Source organism: Choloepus didactylus (assembly GCF_015220235.1).
Source record: "Choloepus didactylus isolate mChoDid1 chromosome 24 unlocalized genomic scaffold, mChoDid1.pri SUPER_24_unloc1, whole genome shotgun sequence".
Taxonomy (NCBI): Eukaryota; Metazoa; Chordata; class Mammalia; order Pilosa; family Megalonychidae; genus Choloepus; species Choloepus didactylus.
Window position 1 is genome coordinate 859,738 of NW_023637604.1, and position 23,333 is coordinate 883,070.

General features: G+C 36.8%; 1 protein-coding gene across 1 annotated transcript in view; it reads left to right on the top strand.

Moving 5' to 3' along the window:
* Positions 1–6,577: 6,577 nt before the first annotated feature.
* Positions 6,578–23,333, top strand: part of ZC3H12B (zinc finger CCCH-type containing 12B) — a 94,308-nt gene continuing 77,552 nt past the window's right edge. Inside the window, exon 1 of the mRNA XM_037823742.1 lies at positions 6,578–6,601. Within this exon, the coding sequence (XP_037679670.1) occupies positions 6,578–6,601 (24 nt within the window). The remainder of the gene's footprint in view (positions 6,602–23,333) is intronic.

Here is a 23,333-nt window from a genome sequence, read left to right on the forward strand (position 1 = left end):
AATCAAGTGAGCTTAAATAGGGAGATTATCCTATATTATCTGTTTGGGTCCAGTGTAATCACAAAGGTCCTTAAAAGTGGAAGAGGGAGGCAGAAAAGAGAGTCAGAGGGATTTATGACTGTGGAAAGTTGTCAGAGATGCAACATTTCTGACCTTTAAGATAGAGAAAGGGTGCAACAAGAAAAGGGATATAGGTGTCCTTTAGAAGCTGGAAATAACAAGGAAATGCATTCTTCCTTAGAGCCTATGGAAAGGATCACAGCCCTGATGACACCTTGGTTTTATCCCTTGTCAGACTGTTGATTTACAGAACTGTAAGATAGTAAATTTGTTTTGTTTTAACCTAGTAAGTTGGTGATAATTTGTTAGAGCAGCAATAAGAAAACTAATACACTCTGAAGACATTTTTCAACTCAGTTACTATGTTTTTATTTCTAGAATTCCATTTTACTATTTCTTATAGTTTCCATCTTTGCTGAAATTCCCTATCTGTTCATACATGTTGTCCATCTTTTCTAATGTAGCCTTTAACATGTTTATCATATTAATTTTAAATTCCCTGTCAGATGGTTAGAGTATCTGAGTTATGTTGAGACTGGTTTAATTATTTTGTCTCTTTACACTGAGTTCTTTTTTTGAGTGTCTTAATTTTTTCCATGAATATTGGATATCCTATATAGGACACTAGAGCCTGAGGTAATAGTAATTATGCCTGGAAATAGGCAAGGATATTCTTTGGCTAAGCCATTAATGTGGGTATTTAGGACAATCTAGTTAGAAATTGGAATAGGTTTGGCTTTTGTTGCTGTGGTTGCTCCAGTATTCCCCCACATTTAGATTCCTCTAACATTTCCGTGGGAGCATCTAAACTGGGTGTCCCCACCTCATATTTCAGGGCTCCAGGATTTTTCCTAACCAGGGCCCTGACCTTAACTGAACATTAATTATTACTCTATTAGAATCTGAGTTTAATCCTCAGCTGTGTCCACTCTCACTGCAAGAGCTAATCATCTCCTTTTAAGCTAATTAAAAGGCACTCTGGTGCTTACACTTAGTTCTGAACTATTTGTTAACTTAGTTTCTCATTATCCCTCTGTAAGTCTCCAATGCAATGTAATGATAACTGTGCTGGTTTGAATCTGTTATGTAACCCACAGGAAGCCATATTCTTTAATGCAATCTTGTGGGGGCAGACCTACTGATTAGGTTGTTTCCATGCAGATGTGACCCCACCCATTCAAAGTGGGTCTTAATTAGTTTACTCCCATCCTCTAAGAGAGGGTAAAAGGCACAGGCATTTTTAAGAGATCTCAGAGAGGCACTTAGTAAGAAGACACCCAGAGCTGACACAGACCCAGACATTTGAAGATTCTAAGCTAAGAATTGAAGTCCAGAGTTTGCCCCAGAGAAGCTGAGAACCCACAAATGTTTAAAGAGAATTCCACTGGAATCAGAAGCTGAAAGCAATGCAACTCTGGAGGCAGCCACATGCCTTCCCAGCTGACAGAGATGTTCCGTATGCCATCAGCCTTTCCTCAGTGAAGGTATCCTCTTGTTGATGCCTCAGTTTGGACACATTTATGGCCTTGTAACCTAATAAATCCCCTTTATAAAAACAAATCCATTTCTGGTATTTTGTGTTCCAGCAGCTTTAGCAAACCAGAACAATAGCCATGGTCAATTTCATTGTCCTTCTATGCATTGTTCCTCCATATATTTCAAATACTTGAAGCATCACACTAGTGAGTGTTCCCCTTCACTGAGATGTTTTCCCAAGTCAATTTAAGTCAAATTTTTAGCAGTTGGCCAGCAACCTTGTGCCAGAGTTTATCCATGCCACACATACCTCTTAAGATTGTGTCCTCCTTGCCAACCAGGCCATAATTGATCTTGTCCCCAAACCATATCTTACTGCCTGCTTTCTCAGACCATTTATGATACCAACGGTGTCAATTCAGGTCCCCCAGAAAGCAGACACAGATGAATTTAGAATTGCCAGAGAGTTATTTATGGCAATGCCTATGGAAGATTAAGGGGTGAGGGAACAAGAATAGACAGAGAAAGCCTTCTGAGTACAATACAAGTCTGACAACTTTGAGGGTAATGTGGTGAGGAAGGGAGAATTGAGTGGGAAGAGCCTCAGACTGTAGTGCAGCTCTGAGAAAGTCTCAGTCATCTCAATGGGGAGCTTCAGTGTAAATATGTTCTATAGGGAAGTCCTGCATTGGATAGAAAATTGCCATATGCTGGTACTTTGGTTATGGTAAGTCATTCACTGGAGATACCCAAGAACATGACTTAAGTTCAAACACTGTGGTGGATCTCAAAAGCACTGCAGCTGGAGGGTGTCAGCTAATTGGATTCATTGTGGCAGGTTCTTTCTTGAAAGGAGATCTGAGTGGCATACCACTAAGGCTGCAAAATTGATTTAATCATTTGTATAATAGTAAAAAATTCTGCATAGGTATTCAATTCTGTAATATAGAATTAACAGAATTATAACATTATCTTTGGAAATGTATGAAATATGCTTTATTAGTTAGGAAACCACACATACCTTTCTTTATTAATAGGTGACAAGTACCTAATTATATACAAAATCTTACTAGACATAAAATTGCTATTACAGAATTTATAAATGAAATAATTTGGTTAATAGAAGTACAAAAATATTTACTTTAGAGAATTTCCACATCTTCTTTGTTATCTGTTTTAGTCAATGTTTGTCTGAATTGTGGCTTTGGCAGTGTTGCTAGGTCTTTTCCTCCCTATTAATCTCAGATCATTTTATTTGTGTCTGAATCTCAGGAAGTTTCATGATGGTAAGAAACAGATAAAGATATTTGTTGGTTATATTGCTGTAGATCACTGAAAAGTTTTTGAGAAGATGTGTCATGGGAACCCAATGTGACCGGCACCCTGCTGGTAACAGTGCCAGGCAGAACCTTGTTCCAGGTTTGGAACTCTCAACACAGGAAAAAATTCAGAGATGAGAGGGGCCAGTAGTAGTAAGTAGTAAAGTTTATTGAATAAAGAGAGAAAGAATACATGTTAAAGAGAGCATGTGGATGTGTTCAAGGGAGAAACAAACACTGAGTGGGAGTGGGTTGACTTGTTATATAGGAAAGTTTTGCTGGTGGCAGGTTTCCATAGTAACCTTTGAACATTAGGTGCTTACAAGGTTTGTATTAACCATGGTTTGCATTAACTAGGTGTCTTCTTTGTTCTGGAAGGAGATAACTATCAGGACTTGTGGCCTGCCATCCTGTATCCAATATTTGTCTATGGGCAGATGTTTTAACAATCTTTATGACCTCATGCTTTTTGTCATTAACTAAGAGTTTGCTTTGGGTCCATGATTTTACAAGCCTTTATGGTTTGGGGAGGCTTCAGATCTTTATGGGAAATTTTGGCTCCATGAAGTCTGCAGCTAAAGCTTGCAGATTTGCATTAACTCTTGAAGGTGAATAGAAGACCAGGCACTAGCCTTGATGTCCTGTTCTATCCTGCCCCACCAAGACCACCCCTGGGTTCAGAGAGCCACTAGAAAGACCCACAGTACTAAGTATATAGTTATACTCATGAATAAGATTTATTACAGAGGCTTAGTAAGACTATATACAGGCATAGTATGGAGGAATCCCTATGCCGGCTTTCTTGTGCTTTCTCCTTCCCATGAGGGGTCACAGGATGCACCCTCTTCCCCTAGCAATGAAAATGCAGCAACATGAGTACACTGTTTCTTCCCAGGGAAGCCCATTAGAAACTCAGCACCCAAAGTTTTTATGGTGGTGGGTCACATAGGCATTCTCTGCCTACCACAAACCTCAATTGTAGATGCCCAGAAGGAAGTAGGTCTTCAGCATAAACTTCATTGTTTGCAGAAACAGTCTAGATGCAGTGAGCTTCCCTTATCAGTTAGGGAGTGGTGGGAATACTTCCAAAATCCATTAACCAGACACCAGCCAAGGGCCAACCTTGAAGGCAGGCATTTATAAGGATAGTGGTCTCAGTCCTGCTGCGTTAATTCTTTTCTACACAGAAGCTTAGTGACATTTCAGTCCCTTGGGTTCATTCAGTCAAGTGATCTCTGATTTTACTCCAGATCAGTAGTTCTCAAGGGGGCATGTGGACTAACTGAGGAATGGGATATGGGAATCTACATTTTTAGCCAGCAACCCTACTGACTAATACATACATTAAATTTTGAGGATCACTGCTCTAAACCTTTCAGCTATTGCATAAAACATGAAAATAGCCATAGCTATTTTTTCATATTTTTATGACTTATATTTGATCATTTTAACTTAAAAGGTATCAGTTTTCCTTTATGTGTTTTTAGGAAGGTTGCATCATCTTATATATAATTTTATATTATCTTGAGTACTTACCTAAAGGAACATCTCTCCAGTTTAACAATGGAAATGGAAAGGAAGACAGAATTTTATAGCAGGAAATTCACTTTGCAGTTAACCTTTTAGAAAGAGCCCTTCTGTAATTTAGAGTACTTAGAAATCAAATAAAATTGACTCTTTAAAGTGACAACTATTCAGAATAGGAGCATCATCTTAATTATTGAAAGAGCACGAATAATATGTTTCCCATAAAGAAGCACATTTCATTGAAACTGTTAACCCAAAGTATCTAAATCATTGCCATAACCTGTTCTAAAGGTAGCTTTAAATCTTTTGCCCATCAAAAGTTGTCTATTTTTGTTTTCAATCATCTTTGAATTCTGCCTAATTTTCCTAGATGTTTTTGGGAAATTTTATTCCTCTTAGGAATTTTATTATGTGGGAATTTTACTCCATTTAGCAAATATCTTTTGATTGCCTACTATGAGTATAGCATTATCTTAAGTACTGCAGAAGATATAAAGATGAATATGGCCCCCTGTCCTTGAGAATCTTGTAGTCTTTTTTGGCAGAGGGGCAGGGGATGGAGATAAGACAATACATAGACAAATATAAGGCAAGAACAGTAAAAGTTTCATCAGTCATACCCAAATTGAATGGTCCACATAGATAACAGCTCTAATACAGATGCATCCATGGTAAAAGAACTTGTTCAGATGCATGAAGCAGTAGGGAAGGGACGATAAGGCTCATGGAAAATAAAGCACCTAGCAGAGGAGTATGAGTCCTTGCCTGTGTGCTCTCCATTTGTTATACAAGCAATTTAACCTGGGCATATACACTTTCTCATCCATAAATTGTGAGAAATGTGGAATAAAATAAAAATGTTAATGGTATATATGTTATTCCATATATATTTTTGAATAATTTTCATGGCTGATGGCTGTGCAACATAATTAAATTATTGTAAGTATAAAATGTTTCCTTTTTGTAGGTGTTATTAATCTAGGACTTTATACTCTGCTATAGGAAGGTATAACTTCTCCTTAGTTCTGAGTTGAGTTACGCTTCAGTGGCTTACTGAAGATGTTAGGCATAGAATTTAGGAGTTCTGCCTCAAGGTTCCTAAATTTTTACTTGTAACACAAATACTCTTTCCCATAATCCTATTATTTCCAACAAAATATATATTTTAAAGCATTTGTGGGTAGTGCTATAGTAGAAATTTTATAAATCTAGCTAAATACTACCCTCCAGTAGCCAACAGTCATTACTTGTGTTCTGTGCTTAGTGCTATTGCTTAGTGCTATTGCCTCTTCTCTGATTGTTGGGACTGTGGTGGGGAGAGAGATGTTTCTGGTGTTCAAATGAAAACTCAGGAGGCCTTTTCTCACAGAGACAATATTGTTAGCTGCTTTTTAAAATGTTATTATTAGAGTTTTACTACATTGCTAACTAGATAAGCTTTTATTCACTTAACTACTCTTTTTATCATAGTTTCTATAAGAAAAACAATTTTGAATAAAGTCCGGAAACATTACCATTTTTAATTCAGTGATTGTCTATGCTTAATTTCCTTTGTCTTCTCTTAATGTCTACTCTTCTGATCTGTACTTCTGTTGGTATATCTTGCTGCCACTGAGTTTTCTGCTAGAGAAGCATATGTACTGCCATCAGAATGCTTTTCCTGCACTAGCATGCCAGGTACTCGATCTTTATTCATTCAAGTAACTTCTGAAATCTGACCTCCTCTAAAAACATTTTTCTTTAATAATTTTTACATTGTGAATTATGAAATACATAAAAATGTGAAAATGTATATGAACAGTTTAATGAACAATAAAGTGAACCCCCATATACCCACCACACAGGCCAAGAAATACAAAGATAACTTAAATAAAGAAAAAATGGGTAATACATTCTTCCAGGCCTTTCTGTCTAACTCCATTTTACCTCACATCACATCCAGCAACCACATATTCTCTGGCTTTTTTACCCAAAAAATAACCTTAAAATGTTATTCAATAATTTGCTGCATCCCTTGTGAGTCTTTTGTATTTGAAGACCTGCACCAGTTTGTTAACAGAGAATGCCCTGGCTCAGAGTTGCTATTCCTAACTGTGGAGTTCTGATGGTGACAATTCACTCTGGGGAGTGAACAGAGGGTTTTGGGAATAAAGGCTTCAAGGAGAAAATCCTGAAGCAGCAACAGCTCTGTGAGCATGTGTAAAGATCCAATGACACGGGTATGGAAATAGAGTCCATTTTTGGAGACAAAAAGGAAATTGAGACCCAAAGTAATATGCTGATTCATAAAGATAGAATTCACTAATTTTATTATTGATTATTGGTGATAGAAAAGCAGATACAAAAAAGCTGTTAAGGAAATAGAGTCAAGAGGCCTTAGAGACAAGTTGAATGTGAAATGTTGAAAAAGAGGAGTCTAGAATGACTCAGTCCTAGTTTCTAGCTTTGTTCCACTTAGGTGGGTAGTGATGCTGTTAATCAAGATAGAGAAATATAAATGAAGGAGTAATTTTGGGTGAAAATTGCTAGAAATGTTGAGTTCAAAGAATCTGTGAGATTTACAGGTAAATATATGTATATGTAGATCTTAGGAGAGCAGTCCAGAGTGAAGAATTGCATTGGGGAGTAATCTGAATATATGTGATAAGGAAAATCATTTTGGGGAAGGATATTAGCTGGCTCTGAGAATACCATGTTTCTTTGTGTCAGTTTGCATAACCCCTCAGTGCATTTAATAGTGATACTATGGTGGTTTGTAGGCCTCAGTTTTTACTTAGAACTAGAGACATCTTGGTGAATTAATTACCTTTCTTGATTCAAGGGTTATATTAGAATGAGTGTCTAGAATCAAAATATTCTCTCCTAAGCAGTACTTGAAATATACTAAACTTTCCTCAACTCTCTTTTTCTTAGGAGAAAGTGAATAAATAAATTTGAGCAAATGTTATGAAATTTTTTATACTTTAGGGAAAAGGCAAAAAAGAATCAAAATTAGAGTACACATAATCAATCTATTGAAAAGAGCTTTGAGCTAAGGAGCTCTACCATGAACAAGCTCTGTAGCATTGGCCAAGACTCAGTTTCTTCATCTGGAAAATAATGGAGGCTATTCAATTATCTTTAAGCTCCCTTGTAGCTCTGAATGGCTACAAGAAGATAAAAGTAAGTTGCAAGGGAAGATCTCCAAAGAAAACATAATTTCAGTATCTTAACAAGAAGACAGAGAAAAAATTGTCAAATTTTCTTTTAAAGTTTTTTATTGTTGTTAAAGAAAAAGGTAATTCCAGAAAGTATATAGCTTTGTAAGGTTAAATGCATGTCCTAAGCAACAAAACAAAGTCATACTTAGGAGAATAAGTTCTCATGTTTCAGAACACAGAGCTATTTGTAAGCTTTGCAGGACCATATTTGTGGGTTTTCAAACTGCCGCTGTACTTGTTGCTATAAAACCAGTCCCACAGGCATCTCTTTCTCTCTGATACAATCTTATTGGTCTTGGCCCATTTGTTTGTTTTTTTAATTATTATGGTAACACATATATAACATAAAAATTTCCATTTTAACCATTCTTGGTCTGTTTTTAAAATAAAACATAAAAGTTGTTTAGAAAATGAAACTTTCTACATTTAAATGTTGGAGCAATGTCTTAGTCATAATCAATAAATTTCCACTTGCAGTTAATGCAAGACAATGAACCACTGTATATAACTGTACATTTAATATGTAACTTATTCAATTTCTAGCTGTTTTGGCATATGTTGTTCATACATTGGTTTCTGAACAGGATGTAAGTCTATAGAATAAGGTAAAACTTAGTTTTTATGATTTAAGGTCTCTAATGACAGAAAAGAAGGTTGTCTTCCATTCCTGAGAAACATATATGGCTTATACAATTAAAAAATCATTTCATTCTATGTTCTGGATTAATTACTTCAGGAAGTCGTATTTATCAGTGCATAGAACAATCACCACATGAACAGAAACTAGACAAGACTTCCTAAACTGGTTCATAAACAGTTACAATAATGAACGACTGGTCATATTACATGAACAGCTTTATTTGAGCATTTCATTTCAGTGGGTAAGCAGTTAACTACAATAGTGAAATAATCAATGGTGGAACATTGCCTCTCTGCTATTCTGCAGTGAGAGAGGTTCTTGTAAAGTCTTTCACAGGAGGAAACATAATCTTTCTGAAGGATCTAGTCATAACTTCTAGTGAAAGGCTCTGTAAAAATATTGGTTGTCTTGATCAATATACTGCTTCTAAAACTTTGTGATTTTGCTTCTGTAGTTGACATGCTTCATAAAATCATTTATGAAACATTGTACTAAGTGCTGGTATAACCATGGTCTTTATTTTTCAACCATGTTATTTTTAAATACTCACGTTGTCAAAGAGCCTATGGAAACGTGTGCCTAGAGTAAGTATATTGATGAATGCCCTAATTTTATGTTGTCTATATTGTCTATACTTAATTTCACAACCATAATTTACAGTCACTATGCATATATTTTAAAAACAGAAGTTTCATATGAAGAAGTTCTGACCTGCAATTGCCCTTGGCTTATCTTGTTTTTTGAAATTTATTCAATTTCTTTATTAAAGTTTAATTAATTTCCATTCCCTACAGAGATATTAGAAACTCTATTGATGCCATGAGAAATGTAAGGATAAAAGTCACAGTTTAATAGCAGTTCATTTTTTTTGTTCTTAGAATAATATTGGGAGGCGGGGCAAGATGGCGGATTAGTGAGCTGTATGTTTTAGTTACTCCTCCAGGAAAGTAGGTAGAAGCCAGGAACTGTATGGACTGGACACCACAGAGCAATCTGACTTTGGGAATACTTCATACAACACTCATGAAAACGTGAAACTGCTGAGATCAGCGAAATCTAAGCCCAATACAGAAAGCTTCAAAGACTTGCAGTTTGGGCAGCTCAAGACAAGATCAGAACTAAGAGAGCTCTGAGACAAAAGGCAATAATCCAGTGGCCAAGAAAATTTACTAAACACCACAACTTCCCAAGAAAAGGGGGGTGTCTGTTAACAGCCATCATCCTGGTGGGCAGGAAACACTCCTGCCCATCGCCAGCCCCTTATCCCAGAGCTGCCCCAGACAACCCAGTGTGACAGAAGCGCTTCAAATAACAGGCACACACCACAAAACTGGGTGTGGACATTAGCCTTCCCTGCAACCTCAGCTGATTGTCCCAGAGTTGGGAAGGTGGAGCAGTGTGAATTAACAAAGCCCCATTCAGCCATCATTTCAGCAGACTGGGAGCCTCCCTACAAAGCCCAGAAGCCCAGAACTGCCCTGGGGGGACAGCACTCACCTGTGACATAGCACAGTCATTCCTCAACAGAGGACCCGGGGTGCACAGCCTGGAAGAGGGGCCCACTTGCAAGTCTCAGGAGCCATACGCCAATATCAAGGACTTGTGGGTCAGTGGCAGAGACAAACTGTGGCAGGACTGAACTGAAGGATTAGACTATTGCAGCAGCTTTAAAATTCTAGGATCACCTGGGAGATTTGATTCTTAGAGCCACCTCCCCCCCCTGACTGCCTAGAGACACGCCCTATATACAGGGCGGGCAACACCAACTACACACGTAAGCTTGGTACACCAATTGGAACCCACAAGACTCACTCCCCCACTCACCAAAAAGTCTAAGCAGGGGAGAACTGGCTTGTGGAGAACAGGTGGCTCGTGGATGCCACCTGCTAGTTAGTTAGAGAAAGGGTACTCCACGAAGCTGTAGATCTGATAAATTAGAGATAAGGACTTCAATTGGTCTACAAATCCTAAAAGAACCCTATCAAGTTCAGCAAATACCAAGAGGCCAAAAACAACAGAAAATTATACAGCATATGAAAAAAACAGACAATATGGACAACCCAAGCCCAAGCACCCAAATCAAAAGATCAGAAGAGACACAGTGCCTAGAGCAGCTACTCAAAGAACGAAAGGTGAACAATGAGACCATAGTACGGGATACAAAGGATATCAAGAAGACCCTAGAAGAGCATAAAGAAGACATTGCAAGACTAAATAAAAAAATGGATGATCTTATGGAAATTAAAGAAACTATTGACCAAATTAAAAAGATTCTGGACAGTCATAGTACAAGACTAGAGGAAGTTGAACAACGAATCAGTGACCTGGAAGATGACAGAATGGAAAATGAAAGCATAAAAGAAAGAATGGGGAAATAATTGAAAAAATCGAAACGGACCTCAGGGATATGATAGATAATATGAAACGTCCGAATATAAGACTCATTGGTGTTCCAGAAGGGGAAGAAAAGGGTAAAGGTCTAGGAAGAGTATTCAAAGAAATTGTTGGGGAAAACTTCCCAAATCTTCTAAATAACATAAATACACAAATCATAAATGCTCAGCAAACTCCAAATAGAATAAATCCAAATAAACCCACTCCGAGACATATTCTGATCACACTGTCAAACACGGAAGAGAAGGAGCAAGTTCTGAAAGCAGCAAGAGAAAAGCAATTCACCACATACAAAGGAAACAGCATAAGACTAAGTAGGGACTACTCAGCAGCCACCATGGAGGTGAGAAGGCAGTGGCATGATATATTTAAAATTCTGAGTGAGAAAAATGTCCAACCAAGAATACTTTATCCAGCAAAGCTCTCCTTCAACTTTGAGGGAGAGCTTAAATTTTTCACAGAGAAACAAACGCTGAGAGAATTTGCTAACAAGAGACGTGCCCTACTGGAGATACTAAAGGAAGCCCTCAGACAGAGAAACAAAGAAAGGACAGAGACACTTGGAGAAAGGTTCAGTACTAAAGAGTTTCAGTATGGGTACAATAAAGGATAGTAATAGAGAGGGGGGAAAAATATGACAAACATAAACCAAAAGATAAGATGGCTGATTCAAGAAATGCCTTCAAGGTTATAATGTTGAATATAAATGGATTAAACTTCCCAATTAAAAGATATAGATTCACAGAATGGATCAAAAACAATGAACCATCAGTATGTTGCATACAAGAGACTCATCTTAGACACAGAGACACAAAGAAACTGAAAGTGAAAGGATGGAAAAAAATATTTCATGCAAGCTACAGCCAAAAGAAAGCAGGTGTAGCAATATTAATCTCAGATAAAATAGACTTTAAATGCAGGGATGTTTTGAGAGACAAAGAAGGCCACTACATACTAATAAAAGGGGCAATTCAACAAGAAGAAATAACAATCGTAAATGTCTATGCACCCAATCAAGGTGCCACAAAATACGTGAGAGAAACACTGGCAAAACTAAAGGAAGCAATTGATGTTTCCACAATAATTGTGGGAGACTTCAACACATCACTCTCTCCTATAGATAGATCAACCAGACAGAAGACCAATAAGGAAATTGAAAACCTAAACAATCTGATAAATGAATTAGGTTTAACAGACATATACAGGACATTACATCCCAAATCACCAGGATACACATACTTTTCTAGTGCTCACGGAACTTTCTCCAGAATAGATCATATGCTGGGACATAAAACAAGCCTCAATAAATTTAAAAAGATTGAAATTATTCAAAGCACATTCTCTGACTGCAATGGAATACAATTAGAAGTCAATAACCATCAGAGACTCAGAAAATTCACAAATACCTGGAGGTTAAACAACACACTCCTAAACAATCATTGGGTTAACGAAGAAATAGCAAGAGAAATTGCTAAATATATAGAGACGAATGAAAATGAGAACACAACATACCAAAACCTATGGGATGCAGCAAAAGCAGTGCTAAGGGGGAAATTTATAGCACTAAACGCATATATTAAAAAGGAAGAAAGAGCCAAAATCAAAGAACTAATGGATCAACTGAAGAAGCTAGAAAACGAAGAGCAAACCAATTCTAAACCAAGTAGAAGAAAAGAAATAACAAGGATTAAAGCAGAAATAAATGACATAGAGAACATAAAAACAATAGAGAGGATAAATATCACCAAAAGTTGGTTCTTTGAGAAGATTAACAAGATTGACAAGCCCCTAGCTGGACTGACAAAATCAAAAAGAGAGAGGACCCATATAAACAAATAATGAATGAAAAAGGTGACATAACTGCAGATCCTGAAGAAATTAAAAAAAATTATAAGAGGATACTATGAACAACTGTATGGCAACAAACTGGATAATGTAGAGGAAATGGACAATTTCCTGGAAACATATGAACAACCTAGACTGACCAGAGAAGAAATAGAAGACCTCAATCAACCCATCACAAGCAAAGACATCCAATCAGTCATCAAAAATCTTCCCATAAATAAATGCCCAGGGCCAGATGGCTTCACAGGAGAATTCTACCAAGCTTTCCAGAAAGAACTGACACCAATCTTACTCAAACTCTTTCAAAACATTGAAGAAAATGGAACACTACCGAACTCATTTTATGATGCTAACATCAATCTAATACCAAAACCAGGCAAAGATGCTACAAAAAAGGAAAACTACTGGCCAATCTACCTAATGAATATAGATGCAAAAATCCTCAACAAAATACTTGCAAATCGAATCCAAAGACCCATTAAAAAAATCATACACCATGACCAAGTGGGGTTCAATCCAGGCATGCCAGGTTCAACAAGAAAATCAATTAATGTATTACAACAGATTAACAGTTCAAAAGGGAAAAATCAAATGATCATCTCAATAGATGCTGAAAAAGCATTTGACCAAATCCAACATCCATTTTTGATAAAAACACTTCAAAAGGTAGGAAGTGAAGGAAACTTCCTCAACATGATAAAGAGCATATATGAAAAACCCACAGCCAGCATAGTACTCAATGGTGAGAGACTGAAAGCCTTCCCTCTAAGATCAGGAACAAGACAAGGATGCCCGCTGTCACCACTGTTATTCAACATTGTGCTGGAAGTGCTAGCCAGGGCAATCCGGCAAGACAAAGAAATAAAAGGCATCCAAATTGGAAAAGAAGAAGTAAAACTGTCATTGTTTGCAGCTGATATAATCTTATCTCTAGAAAACCATGAGAAATCGATGATACAGCTACTAGAGCTAATAAACAAATTTAGCAAAGTAGCAGGATACAAGATTAATGCACATAAGTCAGTAATGTTTCTATATGCTAGAAATGAACAAACTGAAGAGACACTCAAGAAAAAGATACCATTTTCAATAGCAACTAAAAAAATCAAGTACCTAGGAATAAACTTAACCAAAGATGTAAAAGACCTATACAAAGAAAACTACGTAACTCTACTAAAAGAAATAGAAGGGGACCTTAAAACTTGGAAAAATATTCCATGTTCATGGATAGGAAGGCTAAATGTCATTAAGATGTCAATTCTACCCAAACTCATCTACAGATTCAATGCAATCCCAATCAAAATTCCAACAACCTACTTTGCAGACTTGGAAAAGCTAGTTATCAAATTTATTTGGAAAGGGAAGATGCCTCAAATTGCTAAAGACACTCTAAAAAAGAAAAACGAAGTGGGAGGACTTACACTCCCTGACTTGGAAGCTTATTATAAAGCCACAGTTGCCAAAAACAGCATGCTACTGGCACAAATATAGACATATAGATCAATGGAATTGAATTGAGAATTCAGAGATAGACCCTCAGATCTATGGCCGACTGATCTTTGATAAAGCCCCCAAAGTCACTGAACTGAGTCATAATAGTCTTTTCAACAAATGGGGCTCGTAGACTTGGATATCCATATACAAAAGAAAGAAGGAGGACCCCTACCTCACACTGTACACAAAAATTAACTCAAAATGGACCAAAGATCTCAATATAAAAGAAAGTACCATAAAACTCCTAGAAGATAATGTAGGAAAACATCTTCAAGACCTTGTATTAGGCAGCCACTTCCTAGACTTTACACCCAAAGCACAAGCAACAAAAGAAAAAATAGATAAATGAGAACTCCTCAAGCTTAGAAGTTTCTGCACCTCAACTGAATTTCTCGAAAAGGTAAAGAGGCAGCCAACTCAATGGGAAAAAATTTTTGGAAACCATGTATCTGACAAAAGACTGATATCTTGCATATATAAAGAAATCCTAAAACTCAATGACAATAGTACAGACAGCCCAATTATAAAATGGGCAAAAGATAAGAAAAGACAGTTCTCTGAAGAGGAAATACAAATGGCCAAGAAACACACAAAAAATGTTCAGCTTTACTAGCTATTAGAAAGATGCAGATTAAGACCACAATGAGATACCATCTAACACCGATTAGAATGGCTGCCATTAAACAAACAGGAAATTACAAATGCTGGAGGGGATGTGGAGAAATTGGAACTCTTATTCATTGTTGGTGGGACTGTATAACGGTTCAGCCACTCTGGAAGTCAGTCTGGCAGTTCCTTAGAAAATTAGATACAGAGTTACCATTCGATCCAGCGATTGCACTTCTCGGTATATACCCAGAAGATTGGAAAGCAGTGACACGAACAGATATCTGCACGCCAATGTTCATAGCAGCATTATTCACAATTGCCAAGAGATGGAAACAACCCAAATGTCCTTCAACAGATGAGTGGATAAATAAAATGTGGTATATACACATGATGGAATACTACACGGCAGTAAGAAGGAACAATCTCATGAAACATATGACCACATGGATGAACCTTGAAGACATAATGCTGAGCGAAATAAGCCAGGCACAAAAAGAGAAATATTATATGCTACCACTAATGTGAACTTTGAAAAATTTAAAATAAATGGCTTATAATGTAGAATGTAGGGGAACTAGCAATAGAGAGCAATTAAGGAAGGGGGAACAATAATCCAAGAAGAACAGATAAGCTATTTAACGTTCTGGGGATGCCCAGGAATGACTATGGTCTGTTAATTTCTGATGGATATAGTAGGAGCAAGTTCACAGAAATGTTGCTATATTAGGCAACTTTCTTGGGGTAAAGTAGGAACATGTTGGAAGTTAAGCAGTTATCTTAGGTTAGTTGTCTTTTTCTTACTCCCTTGTTATGGTCTCTTTAAAATGTTCTTTTATTGTATGTTTGTTTTCTTTTTAACTTTTTTTTTCATACAGTTGATTTAAAAAAGAAGGGAAAGTTAAAAAAAAAAACAAAAAAAAAAACAAGGAAAAAAAAAAAGATGCAGTGCCCCCTTGAGGAGCCTGTGGAGAATGCAGGGGTATTCGCCTACCCCACCTCCATGGTTACTAACATGACCACAGACATAGGGGACTGGTGGTTTGATGGGTTGAGCCCTCTACCACAGGTTTTACCTTTGGGAAGACAGTTGCTGCAAAGGAGAGGCTAGGCCTCCCTATGGTTGTACCTAAGAGCCTCCTCCCGAATGCCTCTTTGTTGCTCAGATGTGGCCCTCTCTCTCTAGCTAAGCCAACTTGAAAGGTGAAATCACTGCCCTCCCCCCTACGTGGGGTCAGACACCCAGGGGAGTGAATCTCCCTGGCAACATGGAATATGACTCCTGGGGAGGAATGTAGACCTGGCATCGTGGGACGGAGAACATCTTCTTGACCAAAAGGGGGATGTGAAAGGAAATGAAATAAGCTTCAGTGGCAGAGAGATTCCAAGGGGAGACAAGAGGTCACTCTGGTGGGCAGTCTTACTTACACTTTAGACAACCCATTTTAGGTTCTAAAGAATTGGGGTAGCTGGTGGTGGATACCTGAAACTATCAAAGTACAACCCAGAACCCATGAATCTTGAAGACAGTTGTATAAAAATGTAGCTCATGAGGGGTGACAGTGTGATTGGGGAAGCCATAAGGACCACACTCCACTTTGTCTCGTTTATGGATGGATGAGTAGAAAAATAGGGGAAGGAAACAAACAGACAAAGGTACCCAGTGTTCTTTTTTACTTCAATTCCTCTTTTTCACTTTAATTATTATTCTTGTTATTTTTGTGTGTGTGCTAATGAAGGTGTCAGGGATTGATTTTGGTGATGAATGTACAACTATGTAATGGTACTGTGAAGAATCGAATGTACAATTTGTTTTGTATGACCGCGTGGTATGTGAATATATCTCAATAAAATGAAGATTAAAAAAAATTGTAATATTATATCCAGAGTTATTATAAAAAAAATCTGCTTTGAAATTATTTGTTGGTATGGTTGCCAAACACACTGTGAGATCTTTGCCAGTGCTGTCTTTCTTTCTCTTATTTCATGAAGAAAGATGCACTGCACACTAACTTTATTGAAGAAAAATAAGATCTCACAGTTGAGTTTGACTCCTTTAAAAATAGAAGACTGTATAAAATACAATGTCTGAAATTTACGATGGTGCAAATTAGAGGATACCCTTACCCTTGGTACTAATATGTAATTCAGAACTTCATGTTCTATTGAAAGTAAACCAGTTTGGCACTGCTTGCTTAAATAAGTCAATATTTCACCCTTTGTTCAAAGTCACATAAAACCTGGTCACAGTACACTTGGTAATTGCTGTCTTTTCCTGACATCCTACTTTTTCTTTTTATCCCTGGTAAAGTAAGGTCTGTTATTCAAAATGGTTATGGAATGGGTTATTTTATTAATAAATAGCAAATAAATCATATATGTAGCACTCAATTTCTTAGAATTGTATATAATAAGATGCGAATAATTCTTAAACCATTTGAACTTAATTTAGTATTTGATTGTTTGAATGAGTCTATAGTATTCCATAATTCCTCAGGGTTGTGGCTATGAACATCACTGATCATACTGTAGGTGTAGGAGACCACTAATTATTGAGAAAGGTCCAGGCAGAAGAGAGAGTTTGGTGTAAAAAATTTTCTGCTTAGGTTTTCATAGTCATCTATTTTTATATACTATTTATACAAATGTGCACATTGTGTGGGGAGAGAAACAAGTTCATTTGCATCTATCTGGTGAAACTGATACAGAATAAAGCAAAAGTAGCAATTGAATGAAAAGTATTTCATAAGAACAGAAGTATGACAGAAGTGATCACACTAGGATTACATATAGTATATTAGAATTGGTTAACTGGTAGATATGGTATGAACTTGAATTTTTGATAGATTATTTGAACAAAAATTTTTATGTTTATCTAGTTAATAACCTTAATACCATCAGCTTTGCATTTCCTTTGTTTTTAAATTTTTGATGGTATATTTTTAAATTTGATTTACTAGTATTTACTTTGTATTTGATAAATATCGAATTCTGATAAATGGCTAAAGAAATATTTTTTTCTATGATTTTTTGGCATTGTATATATTTCTAAAACCATCCTTTTCTTTGCCTTTGATATATGCATTTAGTGCTTTCAATCTTCCTTTCTGCAATGCTTTAGCTGTGTAACACAAATTTTTATATGTTGTGTCTCCATAGTCGTTCAGTTCAATGTACTTCTAAATTATTTTTTGTTTCCCTTAATAATTCCTCTTTGATCCATGGATTATTTATAATGTGTTGTTTAGTTTTCAAGTGTTTGGAGATTCTCCTGTTATCTTTATGTTATTAATTTCTAATTTGATTCCATTATGGTCAGAGAACACACTCTGTATGTTTTTAATTCTTTTAAATTTGCTGAGGTTTGCTTTATGGCCCCAGATGTGCTCTGTATTGTTATAAGTTCCATGGGCACTAGAATAGAATGTGTGTTCTGCTGTTGTTGGGTGGAGTGTTATATAATTATCCATTACATCTTGTTGATTGATGGAATGGTTTAATTCTTCTCTAGCTTTGCAGATTTTCTGTCCAGTAGTTCTATCAGTTGCCTAGAGTGTGGTGTTGAAGTATCCAACTATAATTGTGGATTTGTCTATGTCTCCTTTCAGCTTTGTCAGTTATTGCTTCTATTTTGAAGCTCTGTTGTTTGTTGTTTACACATTTAGGGTTGCTAAGTCTTTCCTGTGGATTGATCCTTTTATCATTATGCAATATTCTTCTTTGTTCCTGGTAATTTCTTTGCTCTGAAGTCTACTTTATATGACATTAGTATAGCCACTCATGCTTTTTTTAAGTAAATATTTTCATGGTATATCTTTTTCTATCCTTTTACTTTCAGCCTCCTATGCCATCATGTTTGAAATTATTTTCTTGTCAACAGCATATAGTACATCATATTTTTAATGCCAATCTTTGTCTTTTCAACAGTCAAATATATCTTAAGAAATTCACAAGGGAAAAAATAATCTGTTACATTTACTCTTATTTTTGCCCATTCTGTTGTTCTTCCTTTCTTTCTAAAGTTCTAAACTTTCTTTGGTTATTATTTCCATCCTGTTTGGAAAATTTCCTTTAGCCACCCTTTAAGAGTAGGTTTCCTTGTGACAGATTTCTTCATAGTTTTCTTCATCTGAGAATGCTCTTATTTTCCCTTCATCCTTGAATGATGTTTTGTCAGTTGACAATTCTTTTCTCTCAAGACTTTAAAAATGTTCCACTTCCCTTTGAATAGGAAGTGAGATATGGTAGGTCTGTATAGGTTAGAGTGAAATAGCAACACATCACAGAGTAACTTTGGTGGAGAATAAAAATATATATTTGGGGCCCCCCTGAGAAGCTGGGGGAGGATGCAGAGGTGTTGGACTTCCTCACCTGGATTGTTGCTGATGTTCTCACAAAAATTGAGGACTGACATCTTGACATGTTGAGCCCTCTGTTTTGGGGCTTGCCCTATGAAGCTTGTTATTGCAAAGGAGAGGGTAAACCTGCTTATAATTGTGCCTAAGAGTCTCCCCCTGAGTGCCTCTTTGTTGCTCAGATGTGGCCCTCTCTCTGTAACTAAGCCACCTGGGCAGGTGATCTCACTACCCTCCCCTCTATGTGGGACCTGACTCCTAGGGGAGTAAATCTCCCTGGCAATGCAGGATTTGACCCCTGGGGATGAATCTGGACCTGGCATAGTGGGATAGAGAACATCTTCTTGACTGAAAAGGGGACGTGAAATGAAACGAAATAAAGCTTCAGTGGCTGAGAGATTTCAAATGGAGTTGAGAGGTCGCACTGGAGGACATTCTTATTCACTATACAGATAACACTATTAGGTTTTAATGTATTGGAATAGCTAGAAGTAAATACCAAACTCCAACCCAGTAGCCTTGACTCTTGAAGATGATTGTATAACAAAGATTACAAGGGTGACAGTGTGATTGTGAAAACCTTTAGCTAGCACATGGATGGATGAGTGGAAAAATGGGGACAAAGACTGGATAGGGTGGGTTGTGGGGGAGGAATGATTTAGGTGTTCTTTTTTATTTTCATTCTTATTCTGTTTCTTTCTGGTATAAGGAAAATATTAAAAAGAGATTGGGGTGATGAATGCACAACTATATGATTGTGCTGTAAACGGCTGATTGTACACAATGGACGATTGTGTGGTATGTGAATATATCTCAATAAAACTGAATTTAAAAAATGTTCCACTTCCTACTGGCCTCTGTGGGTTTGAAATGAGCAACATGCTGTTGTTTGCATTGGTATTCCACTATAAGAAATGCATCATTATTCTTTGGTTGCTTTCAAGATTTTTTCTCTTCGTTTTCAGAAGTTTAATTATGATGTATCTCAGTGTGGATTTCTTTGGGTTTATACTATTTGGGATATGCTTAGCTTCTTGCACCAAATTTGGAACGTTTTCAGCCATTATTTCCTTGAATACTTTTTCAACCCCACTTTCTTTCTCTTCTCCTTCTGGAAAACTCTGATGATACAAATTTTAGATCTTGTTGCTCACAGATTTCTGAGGCTCTGTTTTTTTAATTTTCCAGTCTGTTTTCTCTCTGTTGTACATATTGAGTAATTTCTATTCTATCTTCAAGTTCACTGACTCATTCCTCTGTCATATTTTGCCATTGAATCCATCAGTGAATACTTTTTTAAAATTTCAGTGATTGTATTTTTCAGTTCTATAATTTCTCCTTGGTTCTTTTTTTTATTATAACATATTTCAGTTGAGTTTTATATTTATTTTACATTTAGTTATGCCCCAATACCCTTACAATTAATTTTCTGACATTTCCAGAACTTTTCACTTTTCCATAAAACAATCACTGAGAATTTATCAAGTTAGTGCTATAGCTATTTTCAGCATTAAAATAACAACAACAAAAATGGTTGTGAGGGTTAAAATCAGCACTCTCCATTCTATGATAACTGCAAAGTCATTATGGAGAAGGAACACAAAGTCACATTCTTTTGTGTGCCAAAGTGGAGAATATCCAATAAAATCACAGAGCATTGAGGGTGGTTTTATTGAAAATTTAATAGGGTGAGAGGCATTTGGCTTCCCTCTTGGAACTGAATAGGGCTGGTAATTTTTTAAACTGCCTGGATTTTGTAGGGTGCCTGTCCCCATGTAATTCCCAGAATTTCTAGTACTTTAGAGTAACTACTGCCTGGGAGTAAGTAATACTGTACTAGGGGGCTTCCTTGTGCAAACCCCATTAGCACTTGCAGTCCAGCCAAGGAGACTCCAAGTCTGAAACCTCCATGTTTCTGCAGGCCATTATAACAGACATTTCACCAAGGTCTGCTTATCTCCTGGGGTAAGGCCAGGGCCTTAGCCTACTCTTCACTTTGCCTTGGAGCAGAGTTGACATGACCAATGGATGTGCATGATTTTGAGCAATTTCTCTTCTGCATCTGTGTTTTTCCCCTCCTCACTCTTTTGCCTAAATTTTTCCCTCACCAAGGAGCTGGGAAGACAGCTTCTGTTTCATCAAACCTTTCTAATAGTGTTGTGGGGAGCTGGGACAATGGTCCTTACAGCCTTATTGGAGCTCCACCCCTCCTCGAGGCTCAAACATGCTCTGGCTGCCTGTCCTCTTCCAGGATCTCCTAGTACCTTGTTAACCAGCTTCTGAAAAGAAGGTTTTCCTCTCTTCAATTCCATCTTTCACTAAAGAAGAGACATTTCACTACTTCTTTCTCCATTTCAGAAACCACAGAAGCCATAGACACAGGTAACCTCTCAAACTAACATGAGCCATTATATTCATTTTTTTACTCCTCCAAGATTTAAAAATTGTTGATTCCCAGATATGTGGCCAGCTTTTTCTACATATATCAGTTGTGGAAGGTAATCTTTTTTTATGGTAGAATTTTTATTTTTCAATTAAATTCAGCTTTATTGAAATATATTCACATACCATACAATCATCCATGGTGTACAATCAGCTGTTCACAGTACCATCATATAGTTATGCATTCATCACCCCAATCTATTTTTGAACATTTTCCTTACATCAGAAAGAATCAAAATAATAATAAAAAGTAAAACTAAAAAAGAGCACTGAAATCATCCCCCCATCCCACCCTATTTTTCATTTAGTTTTTGTCCCCATTTTTCTACTCATCCATCCATACACTAAATAAAGGCAGTATGATCCACAAGGTTTTCACAATCACACTGTCACCCCTTGTAAGCTACATTGTTATACAATCATCTTCAAGAGTCAAGGCAGCTGGGTTGGAGTTTGATAGTTTCAGGTATTTACTTCTAGCTATTCCAATGCATTAAAACCTAAGAGGTGTTATCTATGTAATGCATAAGAATGTCCACCAGAGTGACCTCTTGACTCCATTTGAAATCTCTCAGCCACGGAAAGTTTATTTCTTTTCATTTTGCATCCCCCTTTTGGTCAAGAAGATATTCTCAATCCCACAATGCTGGGTCCAGACTCATCCCCGGGAGTCATATCATGTCTTGCCAGGGAGATCTAACACCCCTGGGAGTTGGCTCCCATGTAGGGGGGAGGGCAGTGAGTTCATCCTTGGTTCTTTCTTTTGTATTCTATTTCCTTGCTGAGACTTTATTTATTTGCTTCAAGAGTATTTGTAATGGCTCATTAACACATTTTTTGATGTGTCATTTTAAAATCCTTGCCGGATAATTCCAAAATCTGATTTGCCTTGGTATTGGTGTCTGTTGACTGTCTTTTCTTCCATGTTGTGATTTTCCTGGGTCTTGGGATGATGAGTGATTTTTTAAATTTGTTTTATGGATATTTTGGGTATTATGTTCAGGGATTCTGGAACTTATTTAAATTTTCTATTTTAGCAGTCACCTTGTTTAGGTTTAGTGCATAGGTACTAGCCTGCATTTGTGGGCTGGAAAGAAAGTACCATGAATTGAGAGGCAGGAATGACTAATTCTTCATTCTCTCTGCCAGTGAGAATGAAGAAAGACTTCCCAAAGGAGGAAATACTGGAATTGAGATGTACAGAATGAATAAGAAGGAATTCACTTATTAGGAAAGGCTATGTCCAAAAGCACAGAGATGTGAAATATAATATAGTATGTTATAACTTAATGAAGAAATGTGGCAGATGAACCTGGAAGCATAGCTTGGAACCATATAGGGAAGGACCTTCTATACCAGGCTAAAGAAATTTTATTTTATCCAGCAGGAACAAGCAGAGCTTTTTAAAGAGGGAAGTAACATTATCATGTTTTATATGACATTTAAAAATTGAATTCCTTATAAAATTCCCCATTTTAAAGTGTACACTTCAGCATGTTTTAGTATATTCACTGTTTTGTGCAAAAGATCCAACACTATCTAAGAAAATTTACATCACTGCAAAGAAAAACCCCATGTCTATCAGCAGACAGTCCCAATTTCCCTTCCTTCCATCCCCTGGAAACCATTAATCTATTTTCAGTCTCCATGGATTTGCCTATTCTATATATTTCATGTAAACAGTATCAAACAATATGTAACATTTTGTGCCTGGCTGCTTTCATTTAGCATGCTTTCAAAGTTCCTGGAAGTAGAATTGTTGTGTCATATGGTAAGCCTATGTCTAAATATTGAACAGTTGTCACACTGTTTAACACTATGGTTGCACTGTTTTACTTTTCCACCAGTAATGTACGAGAATTACAATTTCTTCATATCCTCACCCCCACACTTTTTGTCTGTTGTTTCTTAAACTTGTTATTGTAGTAACATCTATACAACTCAAAATTTCCCATTGTAACCACTTTCAAGTGTA